The sequence below is a fragment of the Dipodomys ordii genome, unplaced genomic scaffold, assembly GCF_000151885.1.
Source record: "Dipodomys ordii isolate 6190 unplaced genomic scaffold, Dord_2.0 Scaffold79, whole genome shotgun sequence".
Lineage (NCBI taxonomy): Eukaryota > Metazoa > Chordata > Mammalia > Rodentia > Heteromyidae > Dipodomys > Dipodomys ordii.
Window position 1 is genome coordinate 677,457 of NW_012267295.1, and position 13,364 is coordinate 690,820.

The 13,364-nt window shown below is 52.2% G+C and overlaps 3 protein-coding genes across 3 annotated transcripts; 1 reads left to right on the forward strand and 2 right to left on the reverse strand.

The window, feature by feature from the left end:
* The first annotated feature begins 615 nt into the window (after positions 1-615).
* Ndufa6 (NADH dehydrogenase (ubiquinone) 1 alpha subcomplex, 6, 14kDa) lies at positions 616-6,761 on the forward strand. The gene is made up of 3 exons (XM_013024766.1): positions 616-792; positions 3,591-3,706; positions 6,551-6,761. The coding sequence occupies exons 1-3, from the start codon at positions 651-653 to the stop codon at positions 6,680-6,682; spliced, it is 390 nt and encodes a 129-aa protein (XP_012880220.1). The 5' UTR covers positions 616-650; the 3' UTR covers positions 6,683-6,761.
* Positions 6,762-7,388: 627 nt separating this feature from the next.
* Positions 7,389-9,569, reverse strand: Smdt1 (single-pass membrane protein with aspartate-rich tail 1). The gene is made up of 3 exons (XM_013024762.1): positions 9,323-9,569; positions 8,337-8,477; positions 7,389-7,635 (listed from the first exon to the last, which is right to left on the reverse strand). Exons 1-2 carry the CDS (start codon positions 9,506-9,508, stop codon positions 8,340-8,342), a joined length of 324 nt encoding a protein of 107 aa, XP_012880216.1. The 5' UTR covers positions 9,509-9,569; the 3' UTR covers positions 7,389-7,635; positions 8,337-8,339.
* A 1,508-nt stretch (positions 9,570-11,077) lies between these two features.
* Fam109b (family with sequence similarity 109, member B) lies at positions 11,078-13,173 on the reverse strand. The gene is made up of 4 exons (XM_013024848.1): positions 13,139-13,173; positions 12,934-12,977; positions 12,711-12,853; positions 11,078-11,955 (listed from the first exon to the last, which is right to left on the reverse strand). The coding sequence occupies exon 4, from the start codon at positions 11,940-11,942 to the stop codon at positions 11,163-11,165; it is 780 nt and encodes a 259-aa protein (XP_012880302.1). The 5' UTR covers positions 11,943-11,955; positions 12,711-12,853; positions 12,934-12,977; positions 13,139-13,173; the 3' UTR covers positions 11,078-11,162.
* Between the last annotated feature and the right edge of the window lie 191 nt (positions 13,174-13,364).

Genomic DNA, 13,364 nt, shown 5'->3' on the forward strand with positions numbered 1-13,364 from the left:
TGGATACCAGAAAGTCAGTCATGAATGCAATGTTAACTTAAAAACATGGAGAACAGCCGGGCTCACGGGAGGCTGAGACCCGAGGACCGCGGTTCGAAGCCCGCCCAGGCAGGAACGTCCTGGGAATCTTATCCCAAATGAACCGCTGAAAAGCCCCAAGTGAAGCCGTGGCTCGAGTTCAAGCCCCGGAACCCGCGCGCACACACAAAAGACACACGAGGACGGCGATCATGTCATACTCGGCCTTCCAGCCTGGAGCGCGCTGACGTATTCCCCGCAAGACGACCCCCCCACACACACACACACGCAATCTGCGTGCGGCGCGGTCAGCACCGCAGCGCCCGCGCCGCTGTCACCTCCTCGGAGCCGGCGAGAGAAACTCACGGAGGAGGCGGGACGCGGGAGCCGGCGGGAAGCAGCGCCCCCTGGCGGCGGCGGCGGCCTGCTGAGTGCGAATGAGCGCATGCGCCGCCCGCTGGTCACTTTCCCACGAGACCAAAGTTTCCAGCCAATGGGAGAGCTCAGCACCGTACTCCTGCCCACCCACCCATGGCGCAGAGGGCGTGGCGTCTCGCTTTAGCCAATGAGAAAAGGCATTGGGCGGGGGCGCAGCGCGTCAAGGAGCGCGGAGGTGGTAGCTTTTTCGCAAGATGGCGGCGCGCGGCCTCCGGCAGGCCGCCGCTGCGGTCGCCAGCTCCTCGGTGAAGCCCATCTTCAGTAGGGACCTGAACGAGGCCAAACGGAGGGTACGCGAGCTGTACCGCGCCTGGTACCGGGAGGTGCCAAACGCCGGTGAGGGGCAGCGGCGGACGCGGGGACCGGAGGCGGCTGCTCACGACCCAACGGCCGGGGCCGGCGACCCCGGTTCCCCGGGGAGCGGGTCACCGCGCGGCGGGGACGAGGCCTGGCGGGGCTCCCGAGCGCCCGCGCGGGGGAGCAGGGGCGCTTAGGGACGTTTTGTGGGCGACGCGGCGAAGGACGCCCCGTCCCAGGAGCTCCGCCGGCCGCGGCCGCGGAGCCCGCCCGGCCCGGGAAGCTTCCCCAGACGCCTTCGGCCCGGAGCCAGCCTGGCCGCAGCCTCTGGCCGTCCCCCCACCAGCACTGAGCCGGGCGAGGGCGCTGACTGCCCCAAGGTCGTCCCCGGAGTCCGGGGTGACCTTCCAAGTCTCTCCAGGGGAGGGGTGTCCCTCACGGGGGGCCAGCCCGCCCCCGCCGTGCCGTCCCCGGCCGTGTTCCCTAGGCCTCCCCTCCTCTCGGCCGGTCGCCCCCCTCCCCGCCGCGAGCACCTCTTTTGGCTTTAAATGGCCCTGTCCGGCCTGTGCCCTTAAATCTGTCCCAGTACTGATTCAGAGACGGGGAACTCCCCGCGCCGTCCGGAGCAGTGCGGACGCGGACGGGCTGGGGAAGGCCAGAGGCCCAGAGCTCAGACCCCCGTATTCCCCACCACCCTCAGCGATGTCGGGCTGTGCATGTTTTGCTAGTGCTCTCCGTGCTCATCACGGCTCGTCAGAGGGGGAGCGTGTTGTGTGTGTTTTGCCATGGGAACACTTGGTTCTTCCCTGCCTGTGTGTAGATAGTGGAGCCTTCACAGTCCTCCAAACTCTGCCTGTTAGGCACCGACAAGCTGTGTGATCCGTGCCCGGTCCCTCAAAATAGTCACCTTTGGAAAGTTACTGTGTTCCGTAGATGAATACACCCCAAATGATAAGGGCCTGGCATTAAGCTAACAAATGTTGGCTGTGGTGTTTTGCTATTTCTGCTGCTGACCTACAGAAGGCTCTCTGAGCAGTCCAGTTCTTTGCTGTATGTGAACTGTGCTACTGTCAGTACTCCCCTCCTTTTTTTTGGCCAATTCTGGGGCTTGAACTCAAGGCCTGACCACTGTTCCTGAGCTGCTGCTGCTGCTTTTTTGTTTGTTTTTTTTGTTCGGCCGTGGGGCCTGAACTCTGGGCCTGGGCGCTGTCCCTCAGCTCTTCAGCTCAAGGCAAGCGCTCTACCACTTGAGCCACAGCGCCACTTCTGGCTTTTTCTGTTTTTATGTGTTGTGCATGCTAGGCTAGCACTCTACCACTAAGCCACCTTCCCAGCCCCTCCCCCTTTCTGAAACAGGGTCTTGCAGCCAGCCCTGCCTCTACCTCAGTGCTAGGATTACAGTCACGTGCCACCACAATGACTCTCACACCCACCTTTTGAGAGACTGCTGGTGACCAGAATTTAATCCCACCTGGTGTTAAGAAAGTGGGAAGTATGGAAGTAGTGTTTTGCTGTGCAGGGGCAAGCAGATAACAGGTGTGAGGGGCGGGCACAACAGGAAGTGGGAGAGGTGCATGTGCAAGACCCTGGGTTCTGTCCCGAATGCGGGAGAAAAAGAAACCAGTCGGGCACAGTTGCCTCCCCATCTGTTCAGGAGGCTGAGGCTGTCATGAGCGACTTAGCTCGATCCCACCTCAAGCAGCAAGTAATACCAACATTCATAAAAAGCTCAGTCAGTGCTAGAAGTGGATGTAAACATTTTATGTTACGCAGTCTCCACAGCAGCTCTGAAATTTAGGTATGTTTGTCTTCATTTCATTAATAGACTCAGAAAATGACGTATGTAACTTGTGGACAGGGATGGGAGGGGAAAGCAAAGGAAGGGGTGACATTGTCCAAAAAGAGAAATGTGCTCATTACCAGACTTATGAAATGCCAACCCCCACCTTAATAACAATAATATATTAAAAATAAGAACAAAGGGCTGGGAAGGTGGCTCAGTGGTAGAGTGCTTGCCTTGCATGCCTGAGGCCCTGGGTTCGATTCCTCAGCACCACATAAGCAAAAAGAAAAAAAGCCAGAAGTGGCACTGTGGCTCAAGTGGTAGAGTGCTAGCCTTGAGCTGAAGAGCTGAGGGATAGTGCCCAGGCCCAGAGTTCAGGCCCCACGACCCGACCCAAAAAAAAACAAAATAAATAAATAAATAAAAATAAGAACAAAAAATAAAAATAAACTCGGATACAGCATTGTTAACTGACACAGGATATAAATGAGGGAACTGGCATTTGAATCCAGGTTGTTCTGACTGTGCTGTCTTGCTATCTTTCAAATATAATGGTCTGGCCAGTCACTGGTAGCTCATGTCTGTAATCCTAGCTACCCAGGAGACTGTAATCTTCATGGTTTGAAGCCAGACTGGAAAGTAGTCTGTGAGACATTTTTTTTATCTCCAATAAACTACTCAGAAAAAGCCAGAAGTAGAGCTGTGGCAAGTGGTTGAGTGCTATCCTTGAGCAAAAGGAGCTCAGGGACAGTGCCCAGGTCCTGAGTTAAAGCCCAGGAGTGGCATTAAAAAAGACACACACACACTCACACGCACACACGTGTGTGTGTGTGTGTGTGTGTGTGTGTGTGTGTGTGTGTGTGGTCTGTTTCCCCAAACAATGCAAACTCATTGAGCCTCATCTTACACGTCACATCTCCAGGCACAGAGCTTAGGGTCAGGCTATTGGTGTGTGGAATAAATGGACAACCTGTCTGTTAATGGATATTTATTGCCTTATGTTTTTAAAAACATGTTTAAACCATGTAATTTCTGAATCATGTTTTCTCTTTAGTGCACTTATTCCAGCTAGACATCACTGTGAAACAGGGGCGGAATAAAGTTCGAGAGATGTTTATGAAGAATGCCCATGTCACAGACCCCAGGGTGGTGGATCTTCTGGTCATTAAGGTAACTGGCCCTTCCTGACCAACTTGCCCCTTGTTTCTCAGTCTTCCCAGATGAACAGGTAACTACTACTTCAGAGGAGTAGTTGGAGTTATCATCTTGTTAAATAGATTATAAGATTGTTAAAGGAGAATCTACTGTGGCTTACATTTTATAACTAAAGATCAATGCAAAGAAAAGTTTGAGTACATTTTGAATGCGGCCCCTGGAAGCAGAGCAGCAGCTTTACTTGGGTGCCAACTTACAGCTAGAACTGAGGAATTCTGTCTTATATAAATGGGGAACAGTTAGGGGCCTGGTTCTATCTCACCAGCCAGTCGGGGACCTCAGTGTGGGCCAGGAAATAACATAGAAGAGAAATGTTAAATAGAAATTGGAGTTAAACCAGTCAAGTTATGCAGGCACCGTTACATGTCAACCTGAAAGTCTCCTCTTTGCATCTGTTCACCAGAGATGATAATATTTGAAAGACCTCATTTTCTAGATACAGGAACAACTAGAGCAGTTATTTGCCCAAAGTCATTTATTTATTTTATGTATTTATTTATTTTTGGGTCCGGTCGTGAGGCCTGAACTCTGGGCCTAGGCGCTGTCCCTCAGCTCTTCAGCTCAAGGCTAGCGCTCTACCACTTGAGCCACAGTGCCACTTCTGGCTTTTTTTTCTTTTTTGCTTATGTGGTGCTGAGGAATGGAACCCAGGGCCTCAGGCATGCAAGGCAAGTGCTCTACCACTGAGCCACCTTCCCAGCCCGCCCAAAGTCATTTAAAAGGTCCATGTCAGCCAGGCACTAGTGGCTACTCAGGAAGCTGAGATTCTGAGGATCATTGTTCTAAGCCAGCCCAGGCAAGAAAATCCATGACTCTTTTTCTCCAATTAACTACCTCAATTGGAGCTGTGGCTCAATTGGTAGAGTGCTAGCTAGCTTTGAGCAAAAGAAGCTTAAGGACAGCACCCAGGTCTTGAGTTCAAGCCCTAGCCTGGCACCAAAAAAAAGTCTTTTATTTATTGAATTGTAATCCCTTTGTACAATTACTTAATAAATTTTTTAAGTGTGTTACAAAGGGCTTAGTTACTAAGCTAAAAAGACAGTCTACAAGATGAGAGATCTTTCATAATTCTATATTCTGACAGGGGTTAATACCCAGAATATACTAGGATCTCAAAATAATCCAAACCCAAAAATATTAATAATCCAATTAATAAATAGGCAAAGGAGCTAAATAGAGACTTGTCAGAAGAAGTAAAAATGGCCAATAATCACGTGAGGAAATGCTCCACCCCAGGCCATAAAGGAAATGTGAATCAAAACATCAAGATTCCATCTCACCCCAAGAATACAAACAAAAGATGCTAGTGGGGATGTGCAGAAAAAGAACCTTTTTGCACTGGTGGTGGGAATGTAACCTAGTGCAATCACTATGGAAAGCAATTTGGAGATTCCTCAACAAACTGAACATACAGCTCCCTATGATCCAGCCATACCACTCTTGGGCATTTATCCAAACAATGACAAGTCAGATACAGTTAAGACATTTGAACATCCATGTTCTTTGCAGTCTATTTACCATAGCTAAGTTGTAGAAACAGCTCAGATACTCTACAGTGGATGATTGGATCAAGAAAATGTGAATTTTATTCATCCATCAAGAAAAATGTTATTTATAGGGAAATGGGTGGATCTGGAAAAAAAGTTAGATTCACAAAGGGCTCTCATATGTGCAAGTTAGATGTAAATTATAAGCATGACAACAAACACAGGACCATATGCATATATACACAAATTAAGTTTTGGTATATGCAGAGGAGGATTCCAGTGGTATAACTCCTCTGAACTGACTTAATAATTTAACACAATGAATACCAGAAAATAAACATGAATTGGGGAAAAGTGGATGAATACAGAAGAAATGAGCAGGGAGGGCTGGGAAGGTGGCTCAGAGGTAGAGCACTTGCCTTGCATGCTCAAGGCCCTGGGTTCGATTCCTCAGCACCACATAAGCAAAAAGAAAAAAGCCGGAAGTGGCACTGTGGCTCAAATGGTAGAGTGCTAGCCTTGAGCTGAAGAGCTGAGGGACAGCACCCAGGCCCAGAGTTCAGGCCCCAAGACCGGACCCCCCCCCCCCAAAAAAAAATATTCTCTACAGAAATGAACAGGGAGCTGGTGGCACATGCCTGTTAGCTTCTCAGGAAGCTGAGATCTGAGGGTCTTGGTTCAAAGCCAACCAGGACAAGAAAGTTCAGGAGACACTTATTCTCCAACTATCAGCAAAAAACCAGAAATGAGATGGGGCTGAAGTGGTAGAATGCTAGTCTTCAGCAAAAACAGCTCAGGGATAGCACCCAAGCCCTGAGAGTTCAAGCCCCAAGACTAGCACAAAAGTGGGTGTGGGTGGGGTGGGGGAGAAGGGGGTAGATAGCTGAATAAAGAAGAAAGGTGAGCAAATAGTCATAATATTCGGTGTGCATATGTGAACCTTGCACTCTATGGGGTTGGGACAAAATGGAGAGTGATGGAAGGGACAACTGATCAACACGCACTGTACTCATAAGCCCACATGTTCAATTGAAACTCCTTTGTACAGCTACTTCAAGGGAATTCAAAAAGTCTGGATCAGGGGCTGGGAATGTGGCTTAGTGGTAGAGTGCTTGCCTAACATTCCTCAGTACCACATAAACAGAAAAAGCCGGAAGTGGCTCAGCCTAACTGGTAGAGCAGCTCAGGGGACAGCGCCCAGGCTCTGAGGTCAAGCCCCAGGACAAGTCTGTGTCAAGCAGAAGGGAGTCCTGAGCATCCCTGTTGTACTCCTTTGACTTAACCACATTGACCTGTCCCCTCCCTTGTACAGGGCAAGATGGAACTGGAGGAAACGATTAAAGTGTGGAAACAGCGGACACATATTATGCGATTCTTCCATGAAACAGAAGCACCACGGCCAAAGGATTTCCTGTCCAAGTTCTATGTTGGCCACGACCCGTGACATCACTCAATGAAAAGATACATGTGGATATTTAATTGTTTTAGAGTACAAATAAACTCATTATTTGACTGTCAGTTCAGGATAGAGCTCCATGGCAAATCATTTCTCTGCAGTCTCTCCTTTGCGAAAAAGTGAGGTCTTGGCATATGTACCAGTTCTTTTTTCTTTCTTCACATATGCATTGGGTTTTTTGTTGTTTTGCTTTGCAGGGAAGGGAGGACTAGGTTTGAACTCAGGGCTGGGTGCTGTCCCTTAGCTTCCACTCAAGGCTGGTACTACCCACTTGAGCCACAGTCCAGTTCTGGCTTTTAGTGGTTAAAGTATCTCATAGATTTTCTTGCCTAGGTTGGCCTTGATCTCTAAATACTACTGCCTCCGCCTTTCAAGTGTTGGGATTACCAATATGCACTACCCTGCCCTACCACTTAGTTGTATTTATACAGACTTTACAGTGGGACATTTGGTGTGCAGGCACAGGAGAGCTGACAGGATGGGCTGTTTTCATATCAATACTGCTTCCCCCACCAAAGGGTGTGTTCCCTGGGTTCTGAATAAAATGGATGCTCGGAGCCCTAGCCCCTCCACGTGGAACAAGCACCTGTCCTTAAAGTGAAATTAACTTCCTACTTCAGGCAGGCTTCTGAGGCACAGCTGTTCAGTGCATGCAGAGCAACTGGAGCCTGTGCAGATTGAGGAGCCTCAGCCATTTTCTAAGTCACACACAGCTGATGTTTATTATAATTATTCACAATCTGGCTGGTGCTTTTATAGTGTGCAGTGCACAGCATATCTCAGGGGACCTCTCCCAGAGCCTCAGGATCTGGGCTGTGTTTCTGGACCATGCAGGAGGCAAGGCTGAGGTCTTTTCCAAACCCACACTTGATAGGGAAGGAGGAGAGGCTGAGAGCGTCACCATTTCTTCAGCAGTGCTTTCTCCTTTCTCCCTCCATGCCCTGTAAGAAAGGGAAGCAGCCATGAACTGGGCAACAGACAGATTGGTTCTACCAAACATGGAGAAAGGCAATGTTGAGTGCCTTTATTTGTGCATTGAGCAGGCATGCACCACAGGTCAGACATGGAGATGAACAAAAGGCACTTTCCCTGCCAGCAAAAAACAGTCTGGTAGAAGTGGGTTACTGCGCATTTAGGAATATAATAACTAAGTGCCATAAACCTACAATCCTACCTACACAGAAGGATGAAACCTGAGGATCAAAGTTCGATGCCAGCTGGGACAGACAAGCCTAAGAGACATCTCTAGTTAGCCAGCCAAAGGCCAGAACTGGAGGTTAGCTTAAGTAGTAGAGCACTATCCATGAGTGAAAAAGCCAACCAAGTGAAAACTTTCAGGAGCAGGGGAATCGTTCAAGTCCAAAACTAACCACAACAAAAAGGGCTGAAGATGCAGCTCAAGTAGCAGAGTGCTTGTTTAGTGACTGGAAAGCCCTGAGTTCAAACACCTCTACCTGAAAGGTACCAGGCAATCTGTAAATTGGTTGTCACTTTCATCCAACTTAAAGAAAAATCCAAAACACGAATCACCAATTGTGCCAATCCCCTGAACCTTCTGCCCTAAATGTCCAAATGCTGGTATTTCCACATCGGATTTGCCATCCCACTTCTTGTGCCTGTCCAGTTGTGGGGAAAAAGTTACCTGTTAGTCGTCGTCATCGTCATCCTCTGGGACAAAAATGTCATGTTCCTCTAGTAGAGCAGCAAAGTTCTTGCTTATGAGCGTCCCGACGTATAGAAAGGGGATCACAATGGAGAACACACGGAGGAGGCCAAAGGACATCTGCAGAGGGGTAGAATGGTGGCTGTGAGCGCCAGAGCCCACTCTGGCAGGACCACGGGAAGTCCTGGCCCCTCAGAACATTTCCTCCGGTGGATCCCAAGAGCCATGGTAGGCCACTTGATATTAAAATCCTTGGAGAAATTCAGAACAAGTTGTGGCCATCAAAACGGATGTGGTAAAGAAAGGCACTGCAGACATCTAAAGTTTATTATCAGGTACAACCTACAAGCAAGCAAGAACATTCAGAAGACCATAGCTGGCTCTACCAGAAGATACTCAAAACAATTACAAAAAAGCATTGGGAAGGTGGCTCAATGGTAGAGCGCTGGCCTCGCATGCACGAGGCCCTGGGTTCGATTCCCCAGCACCACATAAGCAAAAAGAAAAAAGCCGGAAGTGGCGCTGTGGCTCAAGTGGTAGAGCGCTAGCCTTGAGCTGAAGAGCTGCGGGACAGCGCCCAGGCCCAGAGTTCAGGCCCCACGACCGGACCCCCAAAAAAAAAAAAAGGTTGCACTTCCCTTTATTTACAAACACTTCACAATTCATTGTTTTCATCTCAGCTGTAGGGGACAAAGCGATTGCATGACTTCTCTCTGCCCCAGGGGAATGGCGCGCCACACACAGGACGACCAACTAGTGCAAAATGCAACGTTTGCCCTTCAACTTCTGCCTCCTTCTCCCACCTGTCAATACAACCGGTAGCGCAAAAATGCGTCCCTGGTCCGCCTTCCGGTCTATGCCGAGCCTACGATTGGTCTTTGCCCCTGTCAATCAGTATCGGCCACACGCACGCCTCACAACGATTGGCCTTGGCCCTTTCGCCCCGCCCCCAGGCAGACACTCACTTTCACAGGTTTGGGCAAAATGGCGCCGCTGCGGGTAACGATGACTGACCTAGATGGTACCAGGTTCGGACCTGATGTGCCTTGTACGACGGAGACATCTCCACCTTTCTTCCAGCTCGGCCCCCTCCGGAGAGCCCCGGATCGGACAGACGCCAAAGCCAGCCAGCGAGCCGCTCCAGACGCCATCTCCCAGCTCCGCCCCTCGTCCCGGCACCCGCACCCACCCTCACGGCCCGGCGCCGCCCTCGGGAAGGGCGCCTCCCCAAGCCTCGCGAGACTTGTAGGCGCCAAGAGAAGCCCAGGCGCAGCGCTTGCGCAATGCCTCCCATCGCTGGGCGTGTCACCCGCCGGGGCAGTGACGTCACTGCCCCAGCCCCACCCACCCCCAGCTCTGACGGGCGGGGTCCCCAGCTCCGGGGTTCACGCGACTCAAATTCCCAAACCCACTTCCGGGTAGGCTGTAGAAAGAAACTTAAGGAGCCAAAATGAGTACGAATAGAAGAAAGCTTTACTTAGTGTTTACGTCTATTAAAAACCAGTTTAAACGTTTAACGAAGGTCTGTACTGTGTACCTATAAAACAGGTGCAGCGGCCGCGGGCCTCACTCCCGCCAGAGCCTGGGAGACAACTCGGCCTCCTGGAGATAGGAGACTTAGGCCTAGCTGTGTCTCAGCTGGCCCGAAGCCCCAGTAGAGAGGGAGGCTAGGAGGAGGCAATTTTGTGTTTGCGAAGGGGTGTCTCTGACTAGACTCTGCATCTTCTAACCATCCGTCCACACTACTCCCATAAGGGAGACAGACGGGCGGGTCTGCAGACCCAGGGCCGTACCTTCCAGAGCCAAAAACAAAAAAACATCTGCATGGTGCTGGGGAGAGTAGCAATGAGGGTTCTTGACAGGTAAACTGTTTGGACAAGCAGGATTGTGACACAGTTCCTTCCCAGACGATTTCACTCAAAGTTTCAGGAGCAGAAACACCTTTGTATGGGAACGCAGCCAGCAGACATCACAGAGTGCCTGGACGGGTTCCTCAGAGCCACCTTGCCTGGCTGCTGGAGGCAGGGCACAGGAAGGGTTTCTGTTGACTTAGAAAAGCTACCAAGCCCACCCAGGGCACAGACCAGGACAAACGTGGAGAGGGCAGCCAAGAGCAACAACAACAACAACAAATCCTCTCTATTGGCTAGAAATAGGTCCTACCTAGAAACCCCTATCACAAACAAATGCAAGTTCCCTGACGTCAGTCCTTCATGATGATATGCCAGGCAGCTTCTGGGATTTAAATGCACACAGCTTTCCTGTGATAGAAAATAGGGTTGCAGAATCTTGTGTGCAGGCCAGGGGCAGGACAGGCCCACTTCTTTCATTTCATAAACACCCCAAGAGGGGCCAGCCTACCACAGAGTCCAGAGACTTAGGGCTGTCTGGGTTCTACATAAATCACCTTTCCTCTGCAGGCATACAGAAGGATCTGGAATTTAGAGAAGGTATCAAAAGCAACCTTAGAAATGAGTAAACTTTTAACTCCTGAAGAAAACTCAGCTGGGAAGCTAGTGGCTCACGCCTGCAATCCTAGCTACCCAGGAGGCTGAGATCTGAGGATCGAGGTTCAAAGCCAGCTGGAGCAGAAAAGTCTGTGAGACTCTTTATCTCCAATTAACCACCAAAAAGTGGTAGAGCACCAACCTTGTGTGAAAAAGCCAAGTGAAAGCTTGAGGCCCAAAGCTCAAGCTTTAGTACCAACACAAAGAAAAAGAAAAAACAAAGCAAGCGAGCAAGCAAGCTGGGCTCCAGTGTCCTAACCAGCAGGACACAGCCACAACTTGGAAGGTCCAGCCAGGTTCAGGGCCTGTCCTGTTGCTCATGCTCTGGCTGGCTACCCTGCACCCTCTGCTGCCACCTCTGCCTCAGCTCCATGATCTCCTGGCCATACCAGTTGTGCAGCGTAGAGAAGCAGGAGGTCTCAGGGGACACGGGGCTCTGCCCTCTGCTTAGGAGGAGGCTGGCAGGGCCCTGCAGCTCCCACTCTGCCAAGTCCCGCCCTGCTGGCCGGCTGCCCACGTCTCTCATGAAGCACCCAGGACTGTGGTCCCTGGGGAGAAAGTGGCCATTCTCCCAGGCTGGAGAAGAGCGGTCCGGAGCCTGTGGCTTTCGGTGACTGGCATTGACCTTCCAGGGTGTAGAGCGATGCAAGGCCAGGCTCTGGCGGGCATCCTGCAGCTGGCTCTCCAGCTCTCGTACCACCAGACGCATGTAGCCAAAGCTGGCGCGGGACAGGGCCTTCACCCAGGCCTCCTGGGCTGCCTGCCCATCTGCTGCCAGCAGGTGTGGGCGCACGCCAGGGGCATCAAAGCGGATGGCGAAGGCAAACTCCTCAGGCACAGGAGCCTCCGCCAACTCCACTGTGCAGCCCTCCAGCACCACCAGGCTGAGGGGGGCCCGGCCCTCGGGACTCTCAAAGGAGAACAGCAAGTTGCCCTTGAGGACAAACCAGCATCTTCGGCCAGTGCCACTGGGAGTGGGTGGGGTTCCTGGACCCCCCCAAGTACGCAGGAAGCCGGTATGGTCTGCCGGGGCGTCGCTGAGCGCATAGTGGGCCACACTCCTCTTGTTCAGCTTCATGATCCCGTAAGAACTGCAAGGCAGAGAGAAGTGGCAGCGGGTTAGAGAGGGAGGTGGCCTCGAGCAGGGAAGGGGCTGGCTCTGCAGGGACCTGGGCTGCCCTCCAGGGTTGCTGTGACACACCCTGAGCCTCTGAGTTTTCATCTGTGAAGGGGGACAGTCTCCACTGGCCTTTCTCTAAAGGGATGCTGTCAGATCCATGCAAAAGTCTGGGTATTTGAGACTCAGAGGAAAGAAATAATGATTATCAAAACAAGAGGCATGAAAGCCAGGCACTGTGATCCTAGCTATTTAGGAGGCTGAGATCTGAAGATGGAGGTTCAAAACCAGCCTGGGCCGGAAAGACTGTGAAACTTTTTTTTTTTTGGCTGGTCAAGGAGCCTGAACTCCGGGCCTGGGCGCTGTCCCTCAGCTCTTCAGCTCAAGGCTAGTGCTCTACCACTGGAGCCACAGCGCCACTTCCGGCTTTCTCTGCTTATATGGTGCTGAGGAATCGAACGCAGGGCCTCATGCATGCAAGGCAAGCACTCTACTACTGAGCCACCTTCCCAGACCGGTGTAAAACTCTTATTTCCAATTAACCACCAACAAAGCCAGAAGTGCAGTCGTGGCTCAAGTGGTTAGAGAGATAGCCTTGAGCAAAAGAGCTCAGAGACAGTGTCCAGGCCTTGAATGCAAGCCCCAGGACGTGTGTACACACACACACACTTCAGATTTCAAGCCAATAAATGCAGGTAGGACAGGGTGAAAGGTGGGATGGAAACATACTTGGCAAACAAGAGTGTGACACACAGGGGGGTGCGGATGCCACACCGGAGCACACCCGTCACGGCCGCTGCCGCTGACCAAGGCTCATCTCCCGCACTTCACTGACGGGTCCTCCTCCACGGCGCCAAACGGTCAGCCCAGCACTGAAGGGGAACAACACGTGGTCAGGGAGCAGCCCGCTTGGTCCTGGGGGGGGGGGGGGTCTTGGCTACAAAGCCCTTACCCGCAGAGCTTTGGGGAGAAGGGCGGACCTGGAACCCAGGAAACCTACAAAACAATCGCCCAAAGCATGAGAACTCCTACTCAGCCCTGGGGACCCAGCGGAACAGCAGCTGGCTCGGGGAAGCCCTCCCAGACCCCTGACCCCCCCCCTCCCCCCCCCCCCCCCCCCCCCCCCCCCCCCCCCCCCCCGCCCTCCCTCCGCACACCCCAGCTCCCGGCCGCTGCAGGGCCCGTGGATTTCCTCCTCAGTCCGCCACGCAGCGCTCGGCGTGGGTCCCCGGGGCCTGGCCTGGGCACCCCGGGTCACCCCCACAGCCAGTGGGGGGCTGGGCGGGGGGGGGCTCGGGGAATACGGGCTGAATTCGTGCGGATGCCTCCGACAAAGCAAAGCATTAAAGCCCGAGGCCACAGCATCGCAGGGCCGGGGCGGCC

Excerpts from the sequence above, each read along its gene's own strand:
- Fam109b (XM_013024848.1), bottom strand. The coding sequence starts at position 11,942 with ATGAAGCTGAACAAGAGGAGTGTGGCCCACTATGCGCTCAGCGACGCC.
- Ndufa6 (XM_013024766.1), top strand. The coding sequence starts at position 651 with ATGGCGGCGCGCGGCCTCCGGCAGGCCGCCGCTGCGGTCGCCAGCTCC. Across the intron at positions 793-3,590 it reads CCGGGAGGTGCCAAACGCCG|TGCACTTATTCCAGCTAGAC; the intron begins GTGAGGGGCAGC and ends TTTTCTCTTTAG. Across the intron at positions 3,707-6,550 it reads TGGATCTTCTGGTCATTAAG|GGCAAGATGGAACTGGAGGA; the intron begins GTAACTGGCCCT and ends TCCCTTGTACAG.
- Smdt1 (XM_013024762.1), bottom strand. The coding sequence starts at position 9,508 with ATGGCGTCTGGAGCGGCTCGCTGGCTGGCTTTGGCGTCTGTCCGATCC. Across the intron at positions 8,478-9,322 it reads TTTTGCCCAAACCTGTGAAA|ATGTCCTTTGGCCTCCTCCG; the intron begins GTGAGTGTCTGC and ends ACCCCTCTGCAG.